The following is a 13,644-nucleotide window of genomic DNA, read 5'->3' on the forward strand; positions in this document are numbered from 1 at the left end:
GCATCCTGTACAAATTGTCAAGGACAAACACAGCACAAAATAAACATGTTGTTTTATTTCATCTGTTTACAAAGTTTCCATACAGAGTAGTGCATGCAGCTGTAACAAAACTCAGTGCTAGTTATTTATTGAGCTTTCTGCTTAAGACATCTTCATTCCCTTGTGCCTTGCAAACCTCACAGCAGTCTCAACACACCAGCAAAGATCTGCACTGTGGAGATGAGTTTAGTATCAGCTATCTAGTCTATCACATTTAACACTGACAAAGATCATGAGGTATGCTAGTCTGTTATCTGCTTGTAAAAATAATATATTACACGTACAGTAAGAATAGTTATTAGTGTATTAGACAGAAAATACACACAAGGCAGGATAGTTGCAACAAGGAAAAAAGTCGCTTTTAAATGTGAAAGCAGAAGCCACCGAAACATTTTTTCATGTGGATATCAAAAAAAGCATTAGGTTAGAGTGCAGGGAGCAATCCTCCTGACTAGCAAACAAGTCTGTCCTCAGTAACTGCCTTATACTATACAATTCCAGGGATTATGTTTATTTATCAACAGCTTTTGCTGCCTTCATAAATCTGGTGCCAAGCACACGAGTTCTGTTTGTTTTAAGACCTTTCAGAATTCTCTGTTCTTTTTTGCACTTGATGCAAAATAACACTCATGGACTCAATCAGCTCTAATAAAACATCAGCATAAAAACTTCATGGTCTTAAACCAAACTGTTCCGTTCACCTTTCAACTCCAGATTCAGGCTACACTAGAGATAACATCAGCTGTCCTTGACTGGCTATTCCGTTTTGATCCCTTACCAGTGCTATTAAGTGAGGATATAGGTGGTTTGGGCTTTTTAAATAACAGTTCCATAAGTCCCTACCTCCACTTATTTACAGCAAAATAAAACCAGAGGTCCTGCCCTTTAGGTAGCAGAATCATCTGTGTCTCTCAAATCTCATGCAGTGCTTGGGTTACAGCTACGCCAGTATCAGTTAAAAGACGTCCCATTCCAGAGAACTTCACACTTCTGAGTAAGCCCATTGCTATTAGTGCTGTACAGTGTGATCTGCCTGATTTTTCTCTATTTCAGCTTTAAATAAAGAAACCCTTTAGACTGACTCCTCCTCCCCACCCCTACATACACTGATTCCTGATGATGGATGGACCTGTGCCTTTCAAAGATAAAAATCAAAGCAGCTCAAACTCCATCTTTCTCAAAGACAGAGGCTGACCTAGTCCTGAGGTGACCCTGCATTTGTCCAGCTGTAAGCCCTCCTGCAGCACAGGTGCTGGCTGTCACCTGGTCACCCCCTAGGCCACAGGATGACAAGAGGTCTTCAATCTGAAGTTCCTTCTTAAAGACAGACATGCCTGATTCTCACAAAAATTCCTGAGGGGAATCTAACATGAAAGAAAATTGTCATTTGGTACTACTGCAGCCACAGACTTTTATCTCCTAGCTTTCATGGAATTCCAGTTCAGTGGCACCTCAGGTTTCCATTACAAAAAAGATCTCTTGTTCCTTGAATGCTAAAAAAAAAGGGTTCCAGTCTCATAAATACAACAAACATGATCATTCTGTCACCCAGAGGATTGAAAGGAATGTATAGATTCCATAATATAATTAGGAATTGGAGGGTCACCCTTTATATACTATAGTTTGAAGTGGTGCTGGCCTAATGCTGCTTTCCCTGGAAATGAGCAGACACTTGCTCCCTAAAGAACAGGTCTGAAGCCAGCATAGCACTATGACATGGTGCTCAGAGCAAAGGGGAAACCAGAAGTGATGAAAAGACAGCACCCAAATTTTCCTTGGGCATCTTTATGCACACATTAAAAAGTTACTCCTATTAAGATCAGTCAGAAAGTTCTTCTCAGCCTTAAAGTCCCTTTTACGTACTTATTAGCATTGCACAAGCTTGATCTGCAAGCCTGTACATTCGGCACAGTGGAGAATCACAGCAGCTTTTTAGCTGCACTTTCCCAGAACACCACTAGCAACTCAGCTACCCTGGGTCATCAACAGAGGAAAGGCCAACACTACAACAGAAAGGGGGGAAAGAAGGCAAACCAACATTCCAATCATTTCCAAATCGTAGTTCCCTATTAGCACTTAACCTCTTTGACCAAAAATAAGCATTCAGTAAGACCAGTTAGCTGTTTTAAATTTCCCTAGTATAAGCCTTTGAGACCAGCAGCATACCTCAGACATTCTTCCTTCAAGACTGTGTAGTAGTGGCAATGCCTAAATGAAAGTGCTTTAAGGTCAGGATTCTCCCACTTCCCTCTTATGATCTGTACTCCAGCCTATAAGTATCTGCCTTACCTTCCCATATTTAACAGCAGATTGAATTATTACACAGCCCTGTTGCTGCTTCAGCAGTTGGATTTCTCCTTCTGCTTTGCTAATGTGTGCTTCAGTTCCTTTAAGTTCTCTGTCAGTACCTCCACCTCATCCAGTCGTCCACTATGTTTGGCATCAAATATATAAGCTTTGATATTATCTATCTGTTGGAGAAGCAGCTCTTCCTCTATAACCTCCTCTCCAGAGATCTCACTGCCATCCTCCACTTCAAAGGGATTAGTAGAGGATCCCTCTTCAAATGGATTCCCTGAATTCCAACTGCCCCCACCAGCCTTTTGAAACAGATTTTCATCCTCTTCAAAAGGGTTTGAAGTACTGCCAGGTGCTCCATTACTTTGTTCCTCCTCCTCCTCACTTTCAAATGGATTATATTCTTTTTTATCACTTTGCAGAGCTGTGTTAGAGAAAGAAACCATTGGAGAGGTGTCTCTGACAAATGGGTTAGCAGGATCTTCCTCTGCCTGAGGGGTATCTGCTTCATCTTCAAAGGGGTTTAGGCAGGTTGGCTGATCTCTGTCTAGGTCACACTGTGGGACATTCTGGGGTTTGAGTGTGAAGGTCAGATGCTCTTGAGCTGGCAGCTGCTCAACAGCAGGAGTTTCAGAACTCGTGTCCCCTTTGATCTGAGTAATATCCAAATGCTGCTTGACTTCTCTGAAGTCTAAGGAGTGTGTCCGTGAATGCTGAGACATGAATTTATGCCGCTCTCTTTCCCACTCTTTTTCACAAAGGACCTGAAGTTCCTCCCTTTGCATCTCTTCCTCTTCTGCCTGTTTTTTGGAAAGCTCAATAGCTTTCAGAGTTTGTTGTTGATCATATTCATCCTGAAGCTGCATCAGGTTTTCTTGCAACATATGGACCTCATCTATCCTATTAGCTGCCTTTGCTTGCTCAATAAAGGATGTGATATTGTCAATCTGCTGAAGAAGTGGGTCTGCTCTCTCACTCTCTCTTGAGATGCTAGATGTGGGTAACCAGCCCTCAGATTTCCTGACTGTTCCTTTTCTCATGTGAGTTTCATCACCATTAACTGCAGCTGCAGAACTGGAGATAAACTCTTTCTGATTTTCCTCTTGTTTTCCCTGTGTTTCGAGAGTGACCTAAAACAAAAAACACGTAGTATGAAAACATCATGAGCTTGAAAAATTTCATTCTAAATCCACGAGTACAAGTTAGCTGATCTTAGATGGTGCTCGCTGTCGCTAAAAGGGATCAGCTGCAGTTCTGGTTACTTCACAGAAAATGTGTCCTGTGAGTTTGTGATGATATTGACCAAAATCCCATAAGATCTGCCTCTACAAACTTGAGGACAAGTAGGAGCAGTGACAGAGCAAAAAAAAATGTTTTTTTTGTTCTTTACAGAGCAAAAAAAAATGCCTAATGCAGCTGTGCACACTGGTCTAGATTGATTTGAACAGTAATTGTATCACAGCTGACTACAGCAGCAGACACCTATAATAGAACATCAGTGTTTAAGGTCATTGATATAATTGGCTTTTGGAATGGGATGATTCTTATTTCTCAATTTATACCTCAAAACAAAGTTGGTTTAGTTTACCATGAATGATGTCCTCCCTCCTAACTGAAAAAACTCTCTCACTGAAGAGGCATCCTTACTCTAAATGTCTTTTTTCACCACTGAAAGAGGTTTCTAAATTCTGCTTGGGCAAGTGAACTCCTGAACACAGTTTCAAAGTCCATGTAAACTAACACACTCAGTTCAGGGCTTGCTCTGCACACACTGCAGCAGGAACAGCACATGCACCTAACCCAGCTGCTCCATGCACACTCACTTCTGTTCTGGGCAGAATACAGCAGCAGCTATGTGAATCCCTGGAAAAGGGTATGGTACAATACACATGAAAAAATGACAAACTGAAATCCAGTGTTGAAGGCAACTAGTCATACCCACACAGCTCTCAGGCTTACATCTGTGACTCATGCAAGATATAACAGATCCTAACCTGTCTTACCATATGCAGTCTTCTCTTCTTCAGTTCGTCATACTGATCCTTGGTTGGCAGGGACATTAGGCCAAGCAGTTTTTCCTGGCACAAATTGAAATAAAAAATACTGTGAACAGTATTGCTTGCAGGCATTCAGCCAATTTTCAAGTCCTTTAGAAGAGAAATACTACCACAGAAACCCCACAAACACACCAAAGATGGTTCTACACTGCAGTCCCTGCTGCAGGTCCGTGCACACCTTTGCTGCCACGGCTGCACTGCTGAGTGGGCTGACACCTCAGCAGGAGCCAGAGCCAAGGCTCCCACACCTCTTGGGTCCCCAGATCCAATGCTGCTGTGTGCATGATCTGTGCTCAAGCCAGCTTATTTAAGGCTACCATAAGTCATTAGGGGAACTATAGAAAAGTTTTAGAACTAAACCTCCTGTCAAAACAGTTTCAAACCATAGGGATGCCTGGCAAAGAACAGAACACTATATAAAATTTACATTTCTCTCACAGCATATGCTCTATTTACCTGAACAAAAAGTGTAGCTGAATATCTTATCATTCGCTGAAGTTGTAGTGTTTTAGGATGAGGTTGAGGATCTTCATGCAAGCCTAGACTCAAAATCTTCTTACTGAATCAAAGCAAACACGCAGGAGCATCAGTTCAAGAAAAAGGCCAGCAGAAATGCAACAGAAGGGGAGAGACAATATTGGATCAAAAAATTTCTGATGTTCTTTTAGATAAACAGTTTTGGATAACAGAATTTATAACACTTTCCACTCCCACCCTTTAAAAAAAACAAAGAAACCCCAAACAAACAATCCCCCTCCCCCTAAACAGTGCTGCTATTTGTTTCCTCTATGCTTAGTTAGTCCCACTGCAGAGGAATGCGTGAATTTTAAGGCCAGAAAAGGAAGAAGAAATTGATGGTGCACAGGAACAGCATCTACCTTTTCAAATGCTTTTTACAACTGAGCAGATAAATTGGTTGGTTGTCCACATAATCAGTGAAGTCATAACAGAGGGAGATACACACATGCTGGGGCAGAAAGGGGAAAGAGACGATCTTTTACCTTAAGGAATCTATAAATTCATATATTTTTTGGATCTCCACTCTCAAGTCATTAGCATGTTCAAGACTGTAGGTTGTCTCCCCTGCACTAAGAAATAAAGAGAATTTTACAGTAAGTCATGCATCCAGCTAACAACACATACAACAGTACAAGTTATCCCAAGATGACCAGGATGCAACAATGGTAAGAACTGCTAACACTAAGGGGTTGAATGATGTTATTTCAAGCTCATGTTTAAAAAGCCTTTCTTTGTGACAGAAGTGGAAAATTACAATCATATTGCAAACATGACCACTTCATAGAAGATCATTTTATTTATGATTGTATTATTGCTTACTATTCTAGGAGAAACTGTGCGTTAACACAAGAATGCCACTCTATCAATTAGATACACACATGCTTAGTGAATGCATCTATTTTGTGACTTTTTTTCAGGTGATTGGGTGTGGAAAAATCACTAAGTAACTAACTATACCATTAAAGCACAATAGTTAACTCCACTAGGGTTTATCAGAAAGCAAAAGCCCACACCCCACATGGGTGTAGTATTTAAGATGCCAGTAACTGATGGTCCACATGAGGACAGAATCAATTACAGGCACTTTACTAGTTTCCCATTTATTGATAAATTTGGATTTAATGGGGAAGACTCTTCACCAGCTTTTAGCTTCTCTGTCCTTTTATATCACAAATATAAATGAAAAGGATCACTCTCTCAAAAGTAATTTCACTATCCATATGATTCCAGTTTCTGAGACTCACTACTAGTCAGGAATCTTTAATTTCATCAGTAAGAAGCCTGTTGTTTTCTGACATGTGCTTCCATTATCCAGGACAGTTGTATTTTTACTTTTCTCCATTTGTTGAACCACATAACCCCACCTCTCATGAAGTCATGACAAAAAGCAGTAACAGTTTAGCATGTTTTTTACCTTTTGTACTTTTCTTCCTATTGGGAGGACTGTTTTTACAAAAACAGCTTTGTTACTAATTTTTCTAAAAGCACTAGATCTGAAGGACAGGTGCAGCAATATTTGTTAACTTTAACTTTCCCAAAAGACATGCTTTCTAGTCCAAGACCAAGGTGCATATTTCTCTCCCTATACAAGCCAGAAGTCTAACCCGGCAACCTCTTGCAGATAGAGTTGGAGAGACTTAAGTTACCCCTGTGAAACAAAAAACTACTGCAAGGAATTATGCACAAAACTGAGATATGAGAATGCTGTTTATCCACTGCAGCACAGGGTGTGCCAGGTACACCCAGAACAACTGCCAGGCGAAGGTGCCGAAGCGTTCTAATGATCCTCAGCTGCTGGCATTCCTTGGGAGCCAGAGCATCCAGCTCAGGGCAACTGTTCTGAAGAGGCTCATTTACACAAGTATTGTAGGCCTCGTACTTCCTTTTTGCAAAGATGATGTGTCAAAATCTGACAGTGGTGCCTCACTGGGAAGTGGCTTTAAAAAAATTTTACAAAATCAAACAACTTCTCTGTATGTTACCTTTAACAGTTAGTTCAGTACTACTTTGTTTGAAGAGCATCCAGAAGACTACAGGTAATGATTTTTCTTATAATTTACACACTCTTGCAGCCTTATCACACCACTTCCTTACTACTTCCCACATTTAAGGGAGGAAATAACATATATTCATAAACATCATCAGCAAATGGGGCTTACTTTAGTGATTCTGCCATCCTTATATATTCTGGTGCCTTCTGGTCAACCTTCTCCATGCAGAGTCGGAGTTTCTTGTTTAAAACAAAATGTATAAAAAAAAGAACTTACATTAAGACACAACTGCAAGAACATGCTGACATAAACCTTTTCATGCTGCCTGTGCACATTCAAAGTTGACCATGATGAAAGCTACTCAAACTATTCAGGATGACAAGACCCTCCAATTATCTTCAGAATACATATGGCACAGTCAGGAACAGGGAAAGACTCCTTGTACCCTGCAAGGTGAACTTTGTAAATAGATTTAAGGCTAGAAGTTGTCCAAGTCTTTCATTCAAAAAGATTCTGGATTCAAAGAGCACCAACAGAAACTTTCATCAATAATAACCTGGGGAGTTTGTGGACTGTACTGAAAAGATACCTGGTGATTGTCAGTACCTGCTTGCAAAGCATATTTGTTGACATGGATGGTTCAAAAAAGCATTTGCCGTTAGTGTGAGGACAAACAGTACTGACAACACGGAGTCTTATAGTTCCAGTGCAGCCCATCAACCAAGATCATTGGTTTAAACAAATTCACAATTTTAAGAGAGAGACATCTCTGAACTACTAGTTCCAGATGATGAGAAGGAAGATGTATTTTAAAAAAACATTTGAAGTTATTGTGGGATATAAATACTGTACTGCAACTGACTTCACCACTTCAGACGTCTTTCGTTATGTGTTAGAAGAGACAACAGTCTCACGCGGGTGAATATTAAGTCACAAAGTAAGAGCTTGGACATGAGGTAACAAGTCAAGTAGTGACTACTGCAGACATATACACTGAGCACAGAGCTTGATTTACCTCATAGAGTTTCACAATCTCTGGCGTGTATTCTTTCTCATCAATCTGTTGCTCTCTTTTCAGCAGGGTGTCTTTGCAGTGCCGACAACAACGGATTCGGTCATCATCCTTCTCATCCAGCACGGAGCTTACACTGCTTATGCTGCTGATGCTGCCACGGCGGGAGCCGTGCACACTGTTAGGTGAGGAGTTTGGGCTGGTTTGAGAACCCAAGGCCTCTTTGCTGGCACTAGTGAGTTTGCCTAAAAATTATACACGTGTAATTTTACAGTAACTGGAGAAGCCAACAGATTTTACCAACATGAACAAACTGCCCTTAACAGAAACTTTACATTCAGGAAACATTAAAAAACCATTTGAAACAGTCTGCTGAAGGAAAGACATGCAAGGCTTGCATGACAACCAAGACTGCAAGTCAGAATTAGGGTCTTTACTGTAAAGCCTGCTGTACTTAAAACCAGCTAGAGAGCAGACTGCTGAGAACCACCTACTTTGCTTATGCCTCGAAGCGTTCTCATGTTTAAGCCTGCACAGTTAGAGAATAACGTGTAGAACGGGTATGTTAGTGCTGTCCAGGTTCTGTGCTTGAACCTCAAAAAAGCACAGTTAATGTCATTTATCTCCACAGAAAATATGGTCTCCTCTCCAGTGCACCAGATGAGGAAAAAAGTCTGAAGGGGTTTTTAAAGGCCTAGGGATGAATTTCCTTAATTTGTTGTACAAATGTCCAACATTTGAAGAGCATGGAGAAGACTAGAAATATCCACAATATTTTTAAATGTGAAGAACCTTGGCAGTTCTTAAAGTTGATAACTTTAATTAACCATAGTTATGGTACTCCAAAGAACAGTACACTAAATATTAGCTATATTTACCAGGAGTACATACTACTTCTAGTAATTTTTTCAGTGTTATGCAACACTTCCAAATCTGAAGAAGGAACAGAGAAAAAAATGGAGAAATCATTCTTTGTACTGTATTTCACAAACAAGTGTCTGGATGAAACTGAATGACACATTAAGGACCAAGTTTTCTGCACAACCAGACTATTATAAGCATATTTTCTTCCAATGGCAAACAGCCAGGATGCACTTAGCACCCAGAGCACACTAAGAAAAGGAGGAATTAACTCCACAGACTGTACTTACTTGCCAAAGGAAGACTGATGAGTTCCATGCACTTCTTGCACATAATAGATCCACAGAGGCGGCAGTGGTGACGTCGGTTTCGGATACTGAACTTACTGCCACAGTCTGGGCAGAAGGGAACATCCTGATCACTGACCCAAGGCACAACAGATTTCTCTATAGCTATGAGCAGGAATACACACCACGTAAGCTATTCAATTAATTCATCAGCTGGATAAACTACAGGGGCAAAAAGTCCAAGGTAAGCTCACACCAACCTCTTATTTTAGCTGACTCAGTGTTTGCTCTGTCAAATGATGTAAGCTGGCAGAAGATAAAAAATATATTCAAGAAAATTATACTTTTGCAACAAAAAAAACGCAACACAACTCAGCCCAACAAGAAAAAGAAACCTGGCATTTTTAAGAGAGGACTCTCAGCCTGTTTCACACCAATCATGCAACTTTCCTGTTCATTTCTAATGCCGTATTCATACAAGTGATAAACGATGACTGTCAAACCTGTACAAATCAGCCATTTAGGACATAATCCTTACTGCAGCCAACATCACTGCATCTGAGTCAAAATGCAAGTGTATCATTGGCAGATTTGGAAGAATGAGAAGCTGGAAGAATCATGACAAAAACATGAGGGAAAAATTTAGTAAAGTAAAAGAGAAAATAATCAGGAGAACAGATGGTTTTTGAAGTATGTGGAAACAGCATCTTCATCTTGAAAACAGTGCATAGAAACAGAAATCATACCAACAGTATAGGGTCAAACCATGCACAGTACTCAAGGTAGTATGTGAGGAATCATAGTTTAGTATCCTTTATATAGTGTACTGCTAGATAAATGGGCACATTTCATACCAAAATATATTTTTTTTAAATCTAGGAAACATTTAGAAGGCTGGAATATTAAAAAGCACCAAATTTACCTTTTCTAATCTGATTATTAACTTATTAACTTCAACTACATAGTGATCAATCCTGGCTGCTCTGTGTTTCTTGAATTCAGAAAGATGGCTTCTTGTAGCACCTGCAAGGATAACAAAGTTGTCCTAGTCACCCAGGTATTCTGCATGGATTTAAATGCCTCTTGAAACACGGCTGTCTCTTTTTCTCACCATTTATTTCTCATGTTCAAATCCAATTTTAAAGACACATTAGAATCCTACATTTTCATAGTGTTGCCCTAAATAAAACATGCAGGGTAAAGTCTAATCTCCAGACTGGCAATAAACAGTGTTTTACTTCCACCACAGAAAACAATAAGCACTATGTTAAAGAGAACATCTGCAATAACATTTTTTCCCCTCTTCATTCCTCAGTTACATTTAGCAAGCTAGATGTTACCTACTAGAACTGTTCTCTAATTGTTCTCTTCTTAGTTTCCTGGCTACATGTTGAACCAAAGGAAGAGGCAGGTCCAATGGTTACTAGAGGTCTATGCTTTCAGATTTCTGATCATCTCTCCACCTTTAGGAGTCTGAATCAAATCCTTGATGACAGTTCGAATTTACAGAAAACTGATCCCTGAGTATTCAAAAGAACAATATAGCATCTATTCAAGAAATGTACAATTCATATTCAACAACACTGGTTTAAGATTACTCCTTTTCCAAATAAGGCGAGCCAGGTATTAAAAGTCAAAGTTACAGACAAAATTTAAAACAATAATCTTTTTTCCAACTGGTAGAACTCAACATCAGATGTTGCTTTCTGATGCTACTATGTAAGTGTAAGAATCTCACTTCCTCATGCTAATGAAATAACCAAAAAATCTCCAAAGATGAATTATTCATAGGAAAGGACTCCTCTGGGTAACTGAATTCCGCCACTGCTTTGGTGATGTCCCACGGTCCCTTTCACAGACCCACCAAATCCCATTCCAAAATCCCTACAATTCATCTTCTCTACTCAGATGAGAAAACAGTTCTCACTTCTCCAATGTTCATAAACCTTGTCTAAATTTATTCTTAGCTAATATTTATACTATCTAATTATTTGAGCAGCAATCATAAAGTCAAAAGTAAAATAATCTATAGAACTCAGACCCTGCAGACCCAAAGGACTCAGTCCTAGTCTGTCAGCACCACAGGGGAAACTTTGCCAGGATCCACCAGAGATGGTGCTGCTTCTTCCCCCAAAAATAACAACAATATGTCAGCTACGGTAACAGGCAATTGCCAGTAGCAGCACTTGTAATTACAGGCTCAGTCACCTTATCCTTGAAATTCTACAAATGTAGACTTATCTTCAGAGGAGTGGGTTTGAGGTTGTTTTCTTTTTTAATCTGTGTTCTTTTTAAAGTAAACCTCTTTTTAATGAGAGGTGTTCTGCACCTCAAATTCAAGGAAAAAGCTGAAAGAGTTTAAATAATTGGATAATCTTTTTGTCAAACATGCAAACGAACAATTACTTTAAGTGCAGCCCAAAAGCTGGAGATTTTATATACCTTAGTTATTATTTATATAGCTTAGTTATTAATTATTAATTTGTTTTGTAAAGTCACAAGATGAAGCTAGCGGCACAGAGGTAAACACAGATTCAGCAGACCTCAGCAGCTCAGGCACAATGACATGACAAACAGTTGCCTCAAGGGTAGCTGGGTTCTGATCCTACCCATGTATTTTTTCTGACCATTATTTGCACTTTCCCCACACCCCACACAACGTAGGTAGGCCGCACAAAGTCAGTGTACAAACCATAATCCCCCGCTACAGTGAATCGAAGGCACAGACACAATTCCAAGCCACTTCAGCAATACATCAGCACTTCCCCAATTCAGGTTAAAAGTTATCCCCACTGCATGTTGCTTTCTAGCTCTCCTACCTACTTCCTGGGGCTCCCACATGTAGGGATCCACTCCACCATAGCTGAATGACTCATATCGTTCCTGAGATCCAGAATCAGTTCTGTCATCTCCTTCTCGTTTCAGCAATTTCTTCTTTGCTCTTTTGGCCTTCTGGACTAGATCTGAAAAAGATAAAGCCAAGTTACCAAATGTAGCAGGCAGCCACTAAATATTCATCACAAGAGGCCAGCGTGGATTATTCCTCTTCTTTTAGCACAAATCTTTTTCCTGGAGGATAAGTTTATCCTCAACACGTTCTTAGAACCAGAATGCAGTTCAGAGCACCACAGATGACACGAAATGCTCTTTGTTGTCTGTCATAAAGCAGCACTGAGATTCTAAACACAAAATAGTAGGTTAGGGCATTCCATTCAGGGACTTCACCGTAAAACAGCAATATGCCTTAAACTATGGAACCTGTCTCACAGCACCTGGGGCACCATATAGTAATATCTTGATTCTTCTAATTCCCAGTTATTTTCTTCGGATTCAAGGATGTTCAACACTTTCTTTGTCTTGTTGCACAAACAAAGAATTTCAGTGTGCTTGTTCACATAATTTCAAAAGTACTAAACAGCCCACTGTTAGGGTAAGGGTTTCACCAAGAAAAGAGACTTTTGAATTATTAATCAATCTCAGGAGAAAACAAACAAACAAACAAACATACTTCCAGGCCAGTATCTGTAGCATAATAGAACAAAACCAACCAGATTTTTGCAGGAAACACACAGAAGTATCATCAGATTTTACACATTTTTCTCTCAATGTAAAATGATATTGCATATGCAAGAGGGGGTAAAAAAAGGAAATATCCTAGTAAAACACAATTTACAGCTTTTTTCCAAACACTAGTCAAAGTTGGTAATCCATAGCACAGCCCTGAGACACTCCAGCATCTCCTGTCAGCTCCACCACCCGTATTCTTTTCCGTCAACAGCCTCTCTTAATGTTACACTTTAACTGCAACCACAGTTTTATCTGTCAAAACAAGAAATTAATGAACTGGAACTTGGCAAGTACCAGAGATTTCCCATGTCCTGTGTGGTGTTCAAGTAATGCTTGGGAATCCACTGGGTTACAGTATAAATCCAACTTTTCAGATAAAAACAAACAAAAAACCCCGAAAAGGCCAATAATAAAAATCGTGCATAAACGATATTTGAAAAGTGACGTCTTTTAGCGCTTGCTTTAGAACTTATTTACGGAAAATATCGGAAGAATGTAAACGCTACGCTTGGCCTAAGGAGACTTATAGAAGAATGACACTGAAACCTCGACCGTAAGCCGGTCAATTACAGTTTCAGTACTGCCAGACGCTAGCAGTACGAGCAGCCATCGCCATACGGGATTTCCGCGTCATCGCGGCCGCTCTTACTTCGGAGCTGCGCCCTGACGTCCCGGTCCTCGCCCGCGTGCTGCTCCTCGTAGTGCGCCTGGAGCTGCCGGAACGCCTGGAGATCCTTCAGGCACAGCGGGCACAGGAAGCCCTCGCGCACCTCGCCCGGGTCCCCGAAGGCCGCCGGGCAGCTCGAGGCCATCGCTGCCGAGCGCTGCCCTCACGGGCCGCCGGGGCGCGGGGGCCGCATCGCCCTTCGCCGCTGCCTGAAACGAACGGAGGCGGCGCCGTGGGGCGAGAGGGAGGGCTTGGAGCGAGGGGGAGGGCTGAGCCGCGGCTGGCCGGGGCCGGGGGCCGGGGCCGGGGCCGGGCTGGGCCGGGCCAGTCTGGGCCAGGTGTGGGG

At 40.9% G+C, this 13,644-nt stretch overlaps 1 protein-coding gene across 1 annotated transcript; it reads right to left on the minus strand.

Moving 5' to 3' along the window:
- Positions 1–34: 34 nt before the first annotated feature.
- Positions 35–13,460, minus strand: RBSN (rabenosyn, RAB effector). The gene is made up of 11 exons (XM_008926319.2): positions 13,281–13,460; positions 11,884–12,027; positions 9,987–10,087; positions 9,325–9,370; positions 9,068–9,229; positions 7,920–8,161; positions 7,073–7,143; positions 5,396–5,482; positions 4,851–4,953; positions 4,341–4,415; positions 35–3,467 (listed from the first exon to the last, which is right to left on the minus strand). The coding sequence occupies exons 1-11, from the start codon at positions 13,441–13,443 to the stop codon at positions 2,379–2,381; spliced, it is 2,283 nt and encodes a 760-aa protein (XP_008924567.2). The 5' UTR covers positions 13,444–13,460; the 3' UTR covers positions 35–2,378.
- Between the last annotated feature and the right edge of the window lie 184 nt (positions 13,461–13,644).

Source organism: Manacus vitellinus, unplaced genomic scaffold (genome assembly GCF_001715985.3).
Source record: "Manacus vitellinus isolate BGI_N305 unplaced genomic scaffold, ASM171598v3 scaffold_14_pilon, whole genome shotgun sequence".
Lineage (NCBI taxonomy): Eukaryota > Metazoa > Chordata > Aves > Passeriformes > Pipridae > Manacus > Manacus vitellinus.